General features: G+C 39.2%; 1 protein-coding gene across 4 annotated transcripts in view; it reads left to right on the top strand.

Moving 5' to 3' along the window:
* The window catches only part of LOC131448173 (nck-associated protein 5-like), a 55881-nt gene that overhangs the window by 25916 nt on the left and 13472 nt on the right, over nt 1–16493 (top strand). For all 4 annotated transcript variants that reach the window (XM_058620350.1, XM_058620359.1, XM_058620341.1 and 1 more), the window contains 4 exons: nt 1879–1917; nt 3047–3166; nt 13168–13347; nt 13436–16344. In XM_058620350.1, coding sequence (XP_058476333.1) covers nt 1879–1917; nt 3047–3166; nt 13168–13347; nt 13436–16344 — 3248 coding nt within the window. The remainder of the gene's footprint in view (nt 1–1878; nt 1918–3046; nt 3167–13167; nt 13348–13435; nt 16345–16493) is intronic.

Genomic DNA, 16493 nt, shown 5'->3' with positions numbered 1-16493 from the left:
TTCTGCTGAGAGGAATCATTTCTCCTCTGCTGCTTTGCAGACTTTGAGTTGAGGATGGTCAAAATGAAAGACGTGCAGAAAAATCACAACACACAAACTTGTTTTTATATCTTAGTGAGGATATAATGTATTCCTGAGTGCCTAACTTAACCCTTACCCTAACCCTAAAACCTGAAAAATCCTTTAAAGTTCACTCGCAAACAGTTTGTACAGTTTTTGGACCTCACAAAGATAAATCTCCTCAAGTACACATGCACACTGGTCTCTTTATTAGGTACCCCAACTTCTTATTAACACAAATGGCAGCGACTTGAGGCATTAATGCATTCAGACATTGTAAAGACAACCTGCTGAAGTTCAAAGCGAGCGTCAGAATGAGGAAAAAAAAGGTGATTTAAGTGAACCTGACATGGTTGATGGTGTCAGACAGGCTGGTCTGGGTATTTCAGAAACTGCTGATCGACTGCACATCTACACACAACCAGCTCATCCAGTTCACAGAGAAGAAAAAACATCCAATGAGTGGCAGTTCTGAGGGAACATGCCTTGTTGATATCAGAAGAGCCACAGGGGAGAAAAAAAATCGGAGTTCTTTCTCATGCGAGATCAGTTTTACCCTTAAAGTCGGGTTTCATGATGATTGTAGTTCATGTAGTATCAGGCAGGGATGAGTGTGAAGGTGGAGAAGGCTCTGAAGTTCACAGCTGCAGCAGGAACTTTGTCGCTCCTCAGTTTGTCAGGTCATTTCTCTGACAAAGCGTCTCCACTGGTGATGAACAGGCTCCTCCCACAAACTGGTGTGAGTGACTTAATGACAAATGATTATGGTGATCCATCACTGAACATCCATCCATCCACTGTCTACCACTTTATCCTCCTCATGGGGGGACCAATCTGAGCTGACATAGGTCAGAAGACAGGGTCACACCCTGGACAGGGCCAACGTACAGAGACGGACAACCATTCACTCAGTGCTGCACTGTAACATGTACAAATACTTTGTGATTGTACTTAAGTACAAAATTCACTTATCTGTGTATTTCTAGCAGCTTTTACTTTTACTCCACTGCATTTCTATCTTTGTGACTCGTTACTACAAAATAAAATCAAAAGAGGAGTTGGTAATGGTCTGTATTTATATAGAGCTTTTCTAGTCTTGATGAGCTGCTTTACACTGCTGCATATATTTAAATATTACAGAAGATTGGACTTAAACACTAATTACACCTTTTTGACATTGTGATGTTCTGGACCTTAATTGGCTTTGAGGAAAAGTTCTCTATCTATGGCCCTCTCAGGGTTTTAATTGACTTCCTCTGGGCTACGGCAGCAGAAGACCACGCCAACCTCATACCTAATAAAGTGACCAGTGTGCAAGTGTAGGTGTAATGTATGCACCTGCATAGGGAAATGAAAATAAGCAGTGTGCAGAGCTTTGGTGCTGCTTTATAGCCACAGAACTAGAAAGAGAGAACTGTAAAGATGTTTACAGGATAGAAAAGTCATTCTGCTCTCAAATCCTAATTACTATGGACTGTGAAAAGAAAGAGACATTTTTTGACAGTTTTTTTTGGTTTATTTATGTGCTGAGGTCAAAGTTGCATATATTAACTGCAGGCAACTTTTTCACGATTTCACTCAATGGGAGCTTGTGATGCAACCCGCTGTCAATTTGTCCTCGCAGCATCTTCCGTGCCTCTGGATTCTCTCTGATGATGTTCTCAACGGGTCACTTTCATTTAGAGTCTGGCTGCGTCTCCAAGCTTCACTGAGGAGGCTTTTCCTTCTCTTTTTTGAAAATCCATTTTTAAAACCAATGACCCGACTCATCAACACATTTATAACTTCTTATTTTGTTACTTTCTCTTTGTCTTCAAGGTGGCGAACCAGGTGGTCCAGGCTCTTCTCACACAGAAGGTTTGTCTCTGCTGTATGAAAGCAGAATTAAATCACACATTTCATAATAAAGAAAAGATGTGAAGCATCCAGTCAAAGAAAAGCCTTGACTGACTAACACAGACCAATGTAATAGCTTAACAGAAAACAAAACAATACATACAAATCTTTGGGAAGAACAAGGAAAACTTTGTTTTTTTAATTTGGAATAAGTTCACATGATCAATTCTGAAACAAATTGTGCCGTTAAATCAGTTTAACAGTGTCGCTTATAATTGTAATTATTCTGAAAGTGTGGAATGGAACAAATAACAGCAGTAGTCGAGCAGGAACACAAGTAAAGTGAGACTTAATGAGCGTCACTTTATCAGTAACTGCTGGACTGAGACACACACACACACACACACACACACAGAGTTGTGTGGAGCTGAGAGGCTTAATTAGCATCGAGTGAACTCATTCAACAGCCGCTTGAATTTAGAAGTCAATTGTTGATTTTTAAAAGTTTCACACAAATCATTCGACTTCAGTATTGTAATTTAAATAAATACAAGCACACTGCAGTAATAAGATGCACATGAAAGTAACTCATCTGTGTTTTGATTGTTTCTTCAGATAAACTCAAGAAATTATGGAAAAAAAGTTGTAATGTTATGAGTATTGAGTCGTAATCTTTCCAGACTGGAGTCATCTTTGAGAATAAAGTCGCAATCTTTCGAGTATAAAGTCGTAATCTTTAAAAAATAAATTTGTAATATGAGAATAAAGTAGAATTTTTTTAAGAATAAAGTCGCAATCTTTTGAGAATAAAGTCGTAATATTATGAGAATAAAGTTGTAATATTATGAGAGAAAAAAGTTGCATGATTTATTCTGAAAAGATACATTTTATTTTATTTTCAGTTTGGCACTAATACTCCGTGGTACAATTTTTTTTATAGTTGCTACATTAAGTAATAATTGAAGTTCTAAAAACACAATGTTGTATCTGTTGCTCTGATATTTTTTATTTAATGTCACATGTATCTTGCATTATTCATCATATCCCTGTATCAGGTAAATCAGCATATGTTGCATGTATATTCCTCTGAAACACCGTCATATTCACCAGGATCCGTGTGTTTCCCCCGCTCTCTGCTGTCTTTACACAGGACTTGAAAGAGGAATGTGTGAAGCTGCGGACGCGCGTGTTTGACTTGGAGCAGCAGAACCGAATACTGAGCGTGCTGTTCCAACAACGTGTCAAAATGTCCACGAGCCCCGTCTCCCAGGTAGGAGCACATGACGCAGTGGACACAAACAGAGACAGATATAGCTCTCGTCAAAGCTGTTTGAATTTTACATGAGCAGCGAGCTCCAATTCTAAAGGTTACTCACTTTCAAATGGACCACAGAGGAAGAGAACGAAGAGAATCCCACCAAGAATTCAGCTCACTCTCAGTTGCCTGGTTCTGCAGCAAAGTTATGATAGTTTTATTTTTTGTTTTTAAAATGTGTTAGTTTTTATGTCTTGTAAATCCTTACTTTTAGGTAGGTTTTTGTTAGTTGTTTGTATTAGTTTTTTTGTACTATGCAGTATTCGCCATGACTCAAAAAGGTCATAATAATAAGTATTGTGTCATAAAAACCCAGCAAAAGAACAACCATCCCTGAATCAGTCAGTCTACAGTGTACAAGAAAGTAACCGGAAGTGCAAAATGTATGGATGGATGCAGTTAGTGTGCAGTTAGGTAACAAATACAGCCAATAGACTAAAGACACACATGAACAAAACAACATAAATAATAATAAATAACCCTCTTAAGACCAAGGTTATTATAGTTAACGAAAACTAACGAAATAACGAAAACAAAAATTGAAAAATTCATATTTCATACAAAATCCTTTTGGGTTCATATGAAATGTGTCTGCCGGCAATTTTGAAAGGTTGTATTTTCATTCATCATAAAATGTTTATAAGTGAAACATCTAAGTGAATTTTGATTTCGCTCATGTTTTTCTTCAGATTGAGCTCCTGAGACTCCTGGCTCACAAATAATGTGATGTGTCTCATGCAAGGTTATTTATTATTATTTATGTTGTTATGTTTATGTGTGTCTTTAGTCTCTTGGTTATATTTAACTGCATCCAACCTCATAGCAGGCTATAGTTGTTCATCTGTCCTTTTAAAATGGCATCATCTCCAAATTACAAAACAAACACTAAAACTAATAAAAGCTAAACTAAAACTAAGCATTTACAAAAAATAAAAACTGAATAAAAACTGACGAACCCACCCTAAATGAAAAAAGTCTAAAACTATTGTAACCTTGCATAAGACACATTGTTTGTGAGCCTTTAGTCTTGGGAACAATAAACCCAATAAAAGACGAAAGGTTTGATTCACTTAGATCAGGATGGCCAGATTTGATAATGTGGAGATTTCCGGGGGCCAATGTTCACTTCACAGTAACATTTAAATACAAATGCACTGTTTTATAATAAAAATATAATTTTCATTATCACAATTATCATTTTTAAATGGAACTGTAACCAAATCTAAGCCACGTACAACCAATGTTATGTTTAACTTGCATATAGGCTTATGTCTCACATTGTAAACTATTGAAAATATTTCATTATGAATAAATGAAATTGCTGTCTCAAATACAACCTTTCAAAATCATAAATACACTTCATATGAACCCAAAATGATTATATATGAAATTAATTTAAAAAGATGAAAACTAAACACATTTTTGCTAGAATTTCAGTTACTTATTGTTTATATATTTTTTTCTATTTTTCGATTCTGTTTTTCCATTTGAGTTTTCGTTATTTCATTAGTTTCCGTTAACTATAATTTCCTCGTTCTGCAGCTTCAAAATAGGATCAGAAAATAGCGATGAATTTATTTGAAGCGTACAGTCGTTCATCCCCAGAACAGAAGAGTCGTAGTTAATGTCACAGTGGTTTTGCTCGAATGCTCTCAAGTGACCCCTCATCCAGCTGCACAGACACTGTGCTGAACATGTGCCTTTAATTAAAATGCCTTCAACCACAGAAGAGGTTACGAGTACGAGGTTAAACACTGCAGACCTCCTCACAGCAGTGTTAGCCGTCTTGACAACTGATTGGTTCACTTGAGTTTCATCACTTACTGCACTGTGGAGCTTTTGTGGTGGCACAAATCAATTTTCCGTCCGTTTAGTGTCCACCGGCTGATCCCAGCTGACAGTGTGTGTGGGAGGCGGTGTACAAACGGGAACAGGTCACACCAGAGTCAAACTGCTCCATTCACACCTGCGGTCAATTTAGAGTTCATTATTAAATAGGAAAAACAAGCGCAATTCCAATCAACATGGACTACAAATAAAAGAATCATTATCAATCATCATTAACTCTTAGAACACAGAGCATTTTGGCTGTTTTTCCCATTACTATGTGTAAACATACAGTATATACAGAGGCTATAAGAATTGCAAGTGCAATATAGAGTGTCTTAATGTATATAATTTTTTAAGCGCATCCTAGACAATCTGATGAAAAAAACAATATTTTCACCAACTATATAAACACACCTAAGCAAAAAAGTACTCATAATGTTTAAAATTGGATTGAATTTGTGAAATTCTCTCCCCTCTTTATATCCAGACAAGTCAAATTAGCCTACTCTCTGTAATCTCACTCCATTATCTAAAATACTAGCCTATTTTTCCAACTTTTTTCTCATAAATCTACAACTTTTTTCTCGTAGATTTGACACTTTTAATCTCATAAATCTGTAACTTTATCCTTGTAGATTTGTCACTTTTAATCTACACATTTTTTCTTGTAGATTTGCTACTTCTTTTTTTTTTAAATTATTGTTCATCTCTACATGCACTCAAAAGTGATTTTCTCTCAGGTTAATGGAAACATTTCAAGTTTGAAAACCAAGGTTTTTGACCAACAATGATTGTACCACATTTCTTATGCTGTGATTGTTTGTAACCATAGTTTCATCCAGAGCTGTTTTCCCTCTAGGAATCAAAACGGATTCAATTTTGATCAGAAAATTGGTGGAGTTTATGGGCAACACTGAAATAATCACTATGCAGAAAGGATCACCTCAGTTCTCGGCATGAGAACCAATTTTCTCTCAGAGACAGATTTGTTAATTAGCTGTTAAACTTTCAGCCGTACATGATGTGACAGAAATTCTCCCGTTTCAGATCCATGGAAAGTCTTGGAATTCCCCCATGAGATCATTAAGTCGGCAGTGAGCCTAGCGGAGCAGGAAATGCTGTCCTTCATCTCTAACCTTTTTGTGTAAAGGTCAAACTCAGACAGACAGAATCACTGTGGAGATGCTCGGCTGCACATTAGGACATTTTTTCTCTCTCGTTGTATTTAATCGAGGCTCTGGTTTGACGTTGTTTGTCCGGCTGTTGCTTTGAATGTGAGAGAGTGTCACTGCTGCCTCGTCGGAGAAATAAGAATAATAATAATAATTGATGATTGCCCAGTTTTAATTGTCCCCACACTGAGTCAGTTCTGTTTAAATCCAAATACTGTATATCTGGCAGGTTCAGCCAGTGGCTTCAGTGTTAATGTCCACATTTTACTGCTTCACTGTTTCGAGACAGAAAAAAAAGAAGTTAATAACACAAAGGCAAAAGCCTGAAGAAACTTTTTATGTTCCAATTACAGAGCCTTTGGTTTGGTAAGGTGCCGTCTATTATCCAGGAGGCTGCATTATTTCTGTCAGATAATTATCTCGTGCCTTAAAGCTTGACTATCAAGCACTATATTGTTATTTTTGTCTCTCCGGTAAAATCACAAACAAAGGTTTTGGGAGAAAGTGTTGCATTAAAATTGCAGAGTGAATGAAAGTGTGAGCTACTTTTGATTTTTTTTAAGGGTTTGCAGTGAAAACTGGACGAGCAAAGAATCTAATTTGATCTGGTTCATGTCATGGTTTTGGGGTCACGGTTTTCATTCTGGTAAAGTAGTTTTTTCTATTTTTCACACCCAGCATATCTATAGCCTAATAATCAACCATTTTTTAAATCAGCTATTCTTAAGGACATGTCATGCAATCATGCAAAAACTGAAAGAATGAGGCAGCTTGATTAGGGATTAGACACGTCATTGAAACACTCTTAGATTAAATGAATGCAAGAAGGGAGACTTTGCTGCGTTTAAACGTGCTCTTCATTTATTTGGCAAAGAGGTTAACAACTGATTGCCCTCCAGGTGAGAATATAAAGGCTTATTTATTATCAAATGTTAATTAAAGACAACGCAACCTGTCCATAACAGGAACATGTAGTTGTTTTAGTACTTTTCATTTGTAATATCTCAGAAATTGTACAGTAATAATGTCTGATTTGCAGTATGCAAGTAGTCATAGATGGCCTGAACACAACCTCAGTCTTGTCGTTTTTAATAGTTGTATGTAGTTTTAATTACAAATCCTACAGATCCTTTTTTTGCTTAAAGAAATTCCAATATGAAACTTTTAACTTGAAATTTCTCTAAAATTGTACAGTAACAATGACTAATTTATAGTATGCCATTAGTTATAGATGTTCTGAACACAGCTTAGTTGGTCCGGGTCAGAACTTATGGAAACCTTTACATTACATTTCAGAGTTGATCAGTGATTGTGCCAATATAGGACTTTTAATTTGAAAATTCACAAAAACTGTACATTAAAAATGTCTGATTTGCAGTATGATAGTAATCATAGATGTCCTGAACACAACCTAGTCAGTCCTGTCCAGAACTTACTGTATTGGAAATGTAGTTTTTATTACATCTCAAAATTCTGATTAAATAATGCAACAATGGGACTTTTAATTTGAAATTTCTCAAAATCTGTACAGTAAAAACGTCTCAGTCCTTGTCAAACCTATGGAAAAGTTTTTTGTTTAAAAAGTGCATATATGGGACTTTCACACTCACTCTCTGCCTCGTACCAAATGACAAAAAAAGAACTTTACTGGGCCACTGGGCTGCGTTTGCTCGTCTCTCTCCCCCACAATAACAATATTTTTGCACAGTGAGGTAAATTGTACACAAGTGAAACACTTCAGAATGCGGCAGACGGTCTCAAGGAGGGAAACCAGACAAAGACGGGGAGTAAATCTTGAGTGGACACACAAGGAAATAACCAACAAAGTAAAACTAACACTCAAGGAAATAAAGGAGAACTGAAAAGTCAAAGAAAAACTACCAGATTTTTACCAAATTGTCAAACAAACACAACAGTAAAAGTGAAATAGACGCTAAGGTCTTGACAACATCTGCCTCTCAGTAAGCTGTGCACGCTATATCACTGTTATTTACAAGCCTCTCTCTGTGTTAATGACCGTGGGCTGCTGACCTTACAGATGATTCCAGCCTCTGAGAACAGATCAACAGTGTGATTACTGTGACAAGGAATTATGACCTTGGAACCTTAACAAAGTGGGAGCAAAGAGGCCAAAATCCATTACATTCCTCACTGTGTTCCAGCTGCACAGAGTCATTGTCCTTGAATTATTGGAGTGGAAAAAAATGAGTTTTTCTCTCATATTTGCTTGTTAGGTTTCTTAATCACTGCGGCAGCACACCTGTTCTCAGCCAGGCTGCTCACAAGATAACAAGACAATGTTTCCAAAAATGTGTTTTGCTCAATGTGGAAGTTGCATAAAAAGGGGGAAACCACCTGTTCTGTCTGAGGACCCTCTTGTCTCCTGGACCACAATTCAGTTTTGTAATTAAAACCAGAGCAGACGGTGAATTCCCCAGCGTCTGCTCTTTGGAAAATGCAATGTCTGCATGATTATTACACAGAAACTATCTAATCACACCTCACATTGCTCATCGGGCTGTTAACAGTGAACGGCAAATGGGAAAATTAAAGTCTTGGCCACGGTGACTACAGCAAAACCCCGGGCAGATAATGGTGATGTTTCCAAAGGCTTTTTATTAATGTTCAACCTTAAACATTATTTAAACCCAAGTTCACTCTCCCCTTTCTCACATTTTCCTTCAGAAAACAAATAACACAATTTTTAAATAAGCTCTTACAAATGTATGAAAAAACAATATACAATCGTGCAGGACAAAAGAAAACGGTCTCTCAAAGTTAATGATGATTAAACAGAGCACAAACACTTCTTTGCTATAAATTATAAACGTGTAAGGAGCATGAAACATGGAAAACAAGATAATACCTTTCCAGTTAGTGCTGAATTGTAACCTCAGGAGCAATGCATGACACAAAACACAGATTATACCTTCCTCTGTGTCTAAAAACACCAATGGCAATCTGGCAAATACTGAAAGTACTTTAAAGCAAAAGCTCATAGAAAGTTATCCATATTATAAAAAACCTTTAAGTGTCAGTTACAGTAACTGCTGTCCACACAGGAACCCCCAAAATATTGGCCATTGCCCCCAGATTATAAATCTTCAACAGACAAAGTAAACAATGGGCTCAGGGTGTTGTTTTTGTGCATAGTCATGCATGTAGTCACCACTGGCTGTGCTGTTTGTGTCCTACGCACCTCGAAACCGGCAAACATGGCTCACGGCAGGTGCTACTCTGTCTCAAGAATACAGTATGTTTGCTGTTTTAATCTTGCAATTGGACACAAACCATTTCCAAACTGGAAACTGAAGTTTGTGTTGCTGTTCTAAACCTAAAGCTCCCTCCCTGCACCAAAGTCGATAGAGAACATGGGTCAGAATTAGTTCTTGATCCACTGTTGCCTCCATTAGTACGTTCAGATTTGTTACGTTGTAACTTTGTGGTTTAAAATCCTCGTTTTGGATTTAACCTTAGTGACACAAACTTAGCAAACGAGGCAGCAGGAGACCAGAAGTTCCTGTTCTCCCCGCAAGCTAAAAACAGCTTTTCTATGGACTGAGGTGAGGTGAGGTGAGGTGGAGTGTCGGTACAAAACTATACCAATAAAAAAAGACTCCAGATGTAAATGTATTCTATCCTGCTCTCATTGAGGCATTTCTTCATAAATCCTCCTTAGATCAGTATTAATAATGTCAGTAGTACAACACGCAGAGCTCATACAGACAACAGCAGTGTTAGTTAGAGCTCAGCAGCATGGAAAGTGTGGCCCGAGCAGGAGAAGGTGACATGGAAAAAACAACCAGCGAGGTGAATATTAATGACAGGAGCCTGAAGACAGGAGGGTGGATGGAGAGGGAGTGTTGTGATGGACTGTTTAAGACGACGAGAGTGGAGAATAATATGGTCTTAGAGGTGGCTGAGTGAGTGTAACCTTGCTTTGGGCTGCTCACGGGGGGATGCACAGGCTGTGAAGTTTTAAAGTCTATTGTCCTTGTGACTGGTTCAGCTGCAGTGAATCTGAAAATGTAATAACAACAAATGACCACTTCAGTGTCCTGGACAGGCCATTAATTCATGCGTGTGTTTTTTCCCCCGCCCCTCAATACTTTAAATACACACTAACCAGAAGAGACATAACTATTTGTGAATGTCAACGTGCGGTTTTATTTTTCATGTTTGATGTATGTATGTGCATGTAAAGCACGGTGTTGGCAATAAACCAGTTTTTATTTATTTGTCACGCATGGGCCACATGCAGATACGTTTTTTAAACTTTTAAAATTGATTTAAACGCTGAGTTTGCAGGAATTGTGAGTTGGCAAAGTTGGCTCCTTCTCCTCTGCTCACTACCAGCAACACTGAGTCTCAGATATTAGACTAACTGCATGCCCACCATGACACTATGTCTTAAAAGGCTTTTCATAGGCAGGAATGTAAGCAGACTAGGTCAGTCTCATTGCCCCAGAGTGACTCTCTATGATTTAATGCTTAATTCTGATTCTGATTCTGATTAAACTCAGCACTACAGACGACGTTCAGCGTTAGTTTGTCAGAACCTACAGTTATTAGTATTAGTAGTAATTCCTGGTATTCACGCTACATTCACTGCAATCTATATTATAATGGGAATGTTACATTTTCTGCAGAAAGGCTTTAGTTTTATGTGAGTTTCATGTGAGTTACACTCCGTGTCCCTCTTCAACCCCGTCCTCTCCTTCAGTGCTTGACAGCGCATGAAAGCCAAGCCAAGTTTATGATACTAGTACATGTATCACACACACACACACACTTTTGATTTCTATTATTTCGCGGGAGGAGGTTTTCTCTTTTGTGTGAAAACCACCTTGAGCATCAGAAAGACTAAATAGACCCCCCTACCACAAAAACTGGAAAAGTATCTTAATATACATAACGTTTGGATTGATATTTCAAATTTAATAAATCAGATTCATATAGCCCAAATTCACAAACCACCCTTGCCTTATTGTTCGTACATAGGGCAACTTCTTCTGCCTGTCATCTCTGGCTCCTTCCAAAATAGCAAGAAACTTGGGTGTCATGATTGATGACCAGTTGACCTTACAGATCATGTCGCCCCGGTCACGTCGCTTTGCACTATTCAATATAAGAAAAGTCCGACCGTACCTAACTCAACAGGCTACCCAGCTTCTAGTACAGGCTTTGGTCATCTCCCGCCTTGACTACTGCACCGAAGTGCTAACAGGCCTCCTGACCTGTGCTGTGTAACCGCTATAGAGGGTCTTCAATCAGCCTAAAAGGGCACATGTCACCCCCTGTTCATTGAGCTCCACTGGCTACCCTTAGCATCAAATTGAAATCACTGATGCTAGCCTACAAAGAGCTTCATGGGTCTGCTCCCACCTACTTAAATGCTCTCCTAAAGGCTTATGTTACCCCTCGACTACTCCGTTCGTCAAAGGATTGTCGTCGAGCAGTGTCAACACCCCACACAAGATCCGCTGTTCCTATCTAGTGAACTTCTTTCCAAGACTACTTCTATGTAGCTTATTCCTTTTTGTTAGTCGCATTGGATAAATACTGTGCCGATTGTGTGTCGTTTTTCAAAAGAAATATTCATTTTGGCAAATCGCCCCACCATCGGTGATTTGCAGTTAAAAGTAATGTCTGAATTTTATTAAAACAGAAATGAAATAGGGAGAAAAGTCATTTAAAATGATTTAAAAAGTGCATTGACTTGAAAAAGTCATGAAATATTAAGACTCTTAAATGTGCCCTTGATTTCAAGCACAGCTCCATCCTCTGATTCAGGATTTTGTTAAACTGTGTCATTTGTGTCAAATCTCAGATACCCCCCTTGACATGCTCGCTGTAATTACTTCCCAGATTAATCTGTGCAGGCAGGGTTGAATGGCCTCTTCCTACAGTGCATGGGAAGAAAAAAAATAGGCGAGCTTACATAATCAAATAATAGGTGAATATCAATGAATGGACCAAATCACTTCAGTCCCCAGCTCCCTCGTGCAATTATTTCCTATTCACGTTAATTATTGCTAACAGATGACACAAATGACTTTGAGAGGAGGCTGGCTGTGGCAGTCTTACCAAAGATCAATGCCATTTTAAATGGGGTCACAACACTTGATACCTCTGGGTCCCTGTGATTGGAAATTGCACCAGTGCAAACAACATCTGCTGTGTCGTGTCAGTGGATTGTGCCAGGGGCTCCTATAGTCACAGACTTTGCTTCCTACACAGATAGATTAATCAATAAATGGAATAAAATATATGATATTATAACCTACATAGCGTTTAACTGTAGTTGTAGCTTCCACTTTCTCCACATACAGCTGCTAAAATACCATAATTATGTTTTTCATGTATTCAGATTCAGCCTCGACACTAAAACTGTATCAACAGATCTTGAATCTGTCTATTTTTGCTGGGAACTAGAGCTGCAACTAATCTATCAATTATTTTCTCGATTAATCGATTAATCGTTTGGTGTTCAGAAAACCTTAAAAAATGTTGATCGGTGTTCGTCAAACCTGGACATGATGATGTTCTCAAATGTCTTTTTTTGTCCACAAACCAAATTATTGACTTTTAATGATTTCTTTGTTTTCCAGAGCAAATAAATGAAGAAAATATTCATATTTAAGAAGCTTAAACAATCGAAAATCTTGTTTTAATCATGAAAAAAGCTTCAAACTGATTATTCGATTATCAGAATAGTTGTCGATTAATTTAATAATCGATTAATCGATTAATCGTTTCAGCTCTACTGGGAACCATGCGTGACAGAATAGAAAAATAGATAAAATAGACCTGAGATCTTAAGAAAAATAACAAGATGGATGCAAGGTGTCTGGTGTGCATGAATATTCTGTGTACTTTAATAATTTGCCTGGACTATGTTTGATAACCAAGCTTTTCATTTAATTGATGATATGATTTGGGGTTTTTTTGCAGGAGGTCCAAAGAAATGGAAAAGCGAGTATTCCTGCGGGAAGGTGGCCCAGCCTGCTGAGCCTGACTTGCCCACGCAGTAGTGGCAGTGGCAGTGGCAGTGATCTGTCACTATCCAGTGGTTGTAGTGAGTACTCCAGTGGCTCCCATACATGGGCAGAAGGACGTGGCTTCTCAAAGCTGGTGGGTTTCATTCATGTCCTATTTATCTTTCTTTAATTCTTCCATCCATAAATATTTAAATAATTAAAACATCTGTTGTGTTGTACAGTGCGCTGCAAGCCGGGACAAAAGGCTCAGTACTGGCTCAGTATCCAGTAATCATTCAGCACCCTGTGCACAGCAGACTGAGCTTGGATGGAAAGAAGGCCACATTCTGAAAGGCCTGAAGCATCTCCAAATGAGCAGCTCGAAGGAAATGTCCTCAAATGCATCAAATGCACCACACTGCAAAGATTGTATGACCTCAAATGAGGGCATATACTCGCTTGGTGTTAAGTTTTTCCCACCAGGAGCTACAGCCAAACAAGTAGCTCCTATGAGTAAATCTTTTAAAGCTGGAGAAAGGATCACTGCACTGGACTCTGACGATGCAGATGACGAATCAGCTAAATTAAAAAGAAGGGATTCTGGTGATCAACCAACGAATGAGCTTCTGTGCTTGGAAAAACTAGCTGTTACTAGGGATGAAGATGGCAATTTGCTTGTCGACCCAGTGAAACTTTCTGAAAATTCCGGTCTTTTTCCTTCACCTGTGATGGACAACTTCTTATTTTTGGAAGGTCCCACAGTAAAACCTGGTGTAAGCCCGACAGATACCCTTGCACACAGAGAGGAAAAAAATGAACACTCACTAGAAAAAAACAGAGCGTCAAGCACGAAATTCAGTGACAGGAACAATAACCACGAAAAGTCTGCTGATCGTAAATCCAGACTTGATCTCGTCAAGAGACAGCAGGGCAAATATGCCATCAAGCAAATAGAAGACGGGACAAGAGATGTGAACTTGTCTATACCACATACTGCAACTAGAGCTCTTAGCTGTGTGAACGAAGCCAGACAGCGAAGCTCCTCAGTGGAGGTTACTCACTGCAGAGACCAGGTGGCTCAAGCTGACGGTAGCCAAGACAACACAATCTCAGAATCCCCGCAGAGGAAACCAAAACCTCAGCCATGTGAGTCGGCAAGAAAGGCTTTTATTTTGCGAAGCAAGAGTGCAGATGGAGGACCGGAGCAAGCAAAGCACACACATTCTCCTCTCCATCAAAAGCTTATTAAGGGTCCCAGGTCCAAAGGACAGTCAAACACTACAGGTCAAAGTGTCCCTAGCAAAAGGACAAATGTCAGTACAACACACACTTCAAGCAAAGGAGCATTATCTAAAGCTGAGAAAGAAGAGGATATTGTAGTATCAAAGAGTTCCAAGTCTCTCGAGAGTGTGCAGCACTGCTCTCCCCTTGCTTCCCCTGTGAAATATTCAAAGACCTTCAACAAGCCACCAGGAGTCAACGAGAGCTCAGAGAGCCCCGTGAAATTGGCTTTGCAAATTACAAGACCTCAGACAAGCAACGACCCTGTGGAAGAGAGCATGTATGAAAACCTCTGCTCGCCACAAAAACAACAACGCCAAGGCCAGCACAGTGATGTGGCCCATTCAGAACATACATCTACACCCCCTCCACCACCACCACCAGGTCGTACTTCTTCTCTCCTACTTAGACCAAGTTGTGAGTCCTCTGGAGGTCAGGCTCAAAGCTCTTCCACTCTAAAGACACCACCAGGCACCTCAGAGCCACAGTCTTATCAGCTTTCTCCTGCTTTGCAGCCTCAGTCCAGTTCAACAAAAGACAATCAATATGTAGAACAACAAATGGGCGCTGAAAGTAAGCCACTGAAGGATGGCCCTTCTAATCTCTACCATACCCACACTTCCAAGGCCACGCCTGTCTCAGGACAAGAATCTCAAGTGTCAGTGTCAAGACAGTTATCTATGGACAAACCTATTATATGTCATGATGAAACTTGGGCTCCCTCAATCCTACCAACTCAGAGCATCTTACAAAGATCCCAACAGAGCGTTAGTGAGCCAAAACTTTCTGAAGTCTTACCGCAGTTATATTCTAATGTTTACTACCATGGGACTTCCAATAATTCCCACAGTTCCACCTCAAGAGCTGTAAAAATGGCTCTTCCTGTAAACACTAGATCTAATGAGGCAATCACAGGACAGGAGAACAATCATTTTCTTGTGTTCACAAGGCAGAACATTGACAATACAAACTCTACTTCGAAAAGTGTCCAGGCTTTTCAGACTTTCATGTGTGATCCCCAGATGTCACATGAATGTGGTGCTCATGACAAGGCCCGCAGGAAGATTGACACCCGCTGTAACTCACTGGATTCTGAGCCTTCAGTTTACCCTGTTGCATCAGACAGTGGTGTGATGTTAGACTGGGGATTTGATGAGGAAGGCTGGCTATTTAAAAGATCTGTGTCAGTTTCCACTAGACCTCTTCTTAAGCCAGTGATGGGCATGAATGGGGCCAAGGCTCGTAGCCAGAGTTTTGGTGCACGCTACATGGATAGACCAAGCTTCAACAGATCTGGAAAGGTCCGCACCCAGATAAAAACACAATCAGGGAGCTCCCTAAACTCTCTTGGTGATGTCCTCCCAGGAAGTATGAGTTGCTCCAGCAGCTACCATTGTCCCATGAATCGATCTCTTTTGAACAACTTCATGATTGAGGAAGGCCTGACAGGTCCTTCATATTTGGGGTCCTCCAGTGAAAGACTGCAAAGTCTGAAACTCCAGCGGGAGCAGGCAAGGCGCATTCAAATTGAGCAGCAGTTTTCAAGCGCCTTTGGTGAGCCAGTCTCTGAAGAGCCAGAGGGAAGTACTATAACCACAATTGAAGAGAAAGTGATGCTCGGGATAGAGGAGAACTTGCACAAGACTCAAGAACAAGAGAGAACCACTGAAGTGAAACAGAAATCAGGCTCAACCTTGGCAAATTGGTTTGGTTTTCGAAAGAGTAAGCTTCCTGCGCCAAGTGGCAAAAAGACTATTCCACCTAAAGTCAAAGAGGAGAAGAGAGAGCAAAAGATTACGTCCCTTCTGGGAGGAAAACAGGCAAAGTCTGACAAAAAGAGGGAGAGAAGAAAAAGTGAAGGAAAAGACTGGTAAGATATTTAGTGAATCCTTTATAAATATCTGACTTATTTTTAGCCTAATGCTGTGAAGGTATTCTACTCATTTAAATTACTTTGGCTATTTTCATCAAGTTGTCTTAGACATGTTTCAAAAGGTAATGGTTAATCTATTACAAAGG

Source organism: Solea solea, chromosome 2 (genome assembly GCF_958295425.1).
Source record: "Solea solea chromosome 2, fSolSol10.1, whole genome shotgun sequence".
Lineage (NCBI taxonomy): Eukaryota > Metazoa > Chordata > Actinopteri > Pleuronectiformes > Soleidae > Solea > Solea solea.
This window is presented reverse-complemented; position numbering and strand designations above follow the sequence as displayed.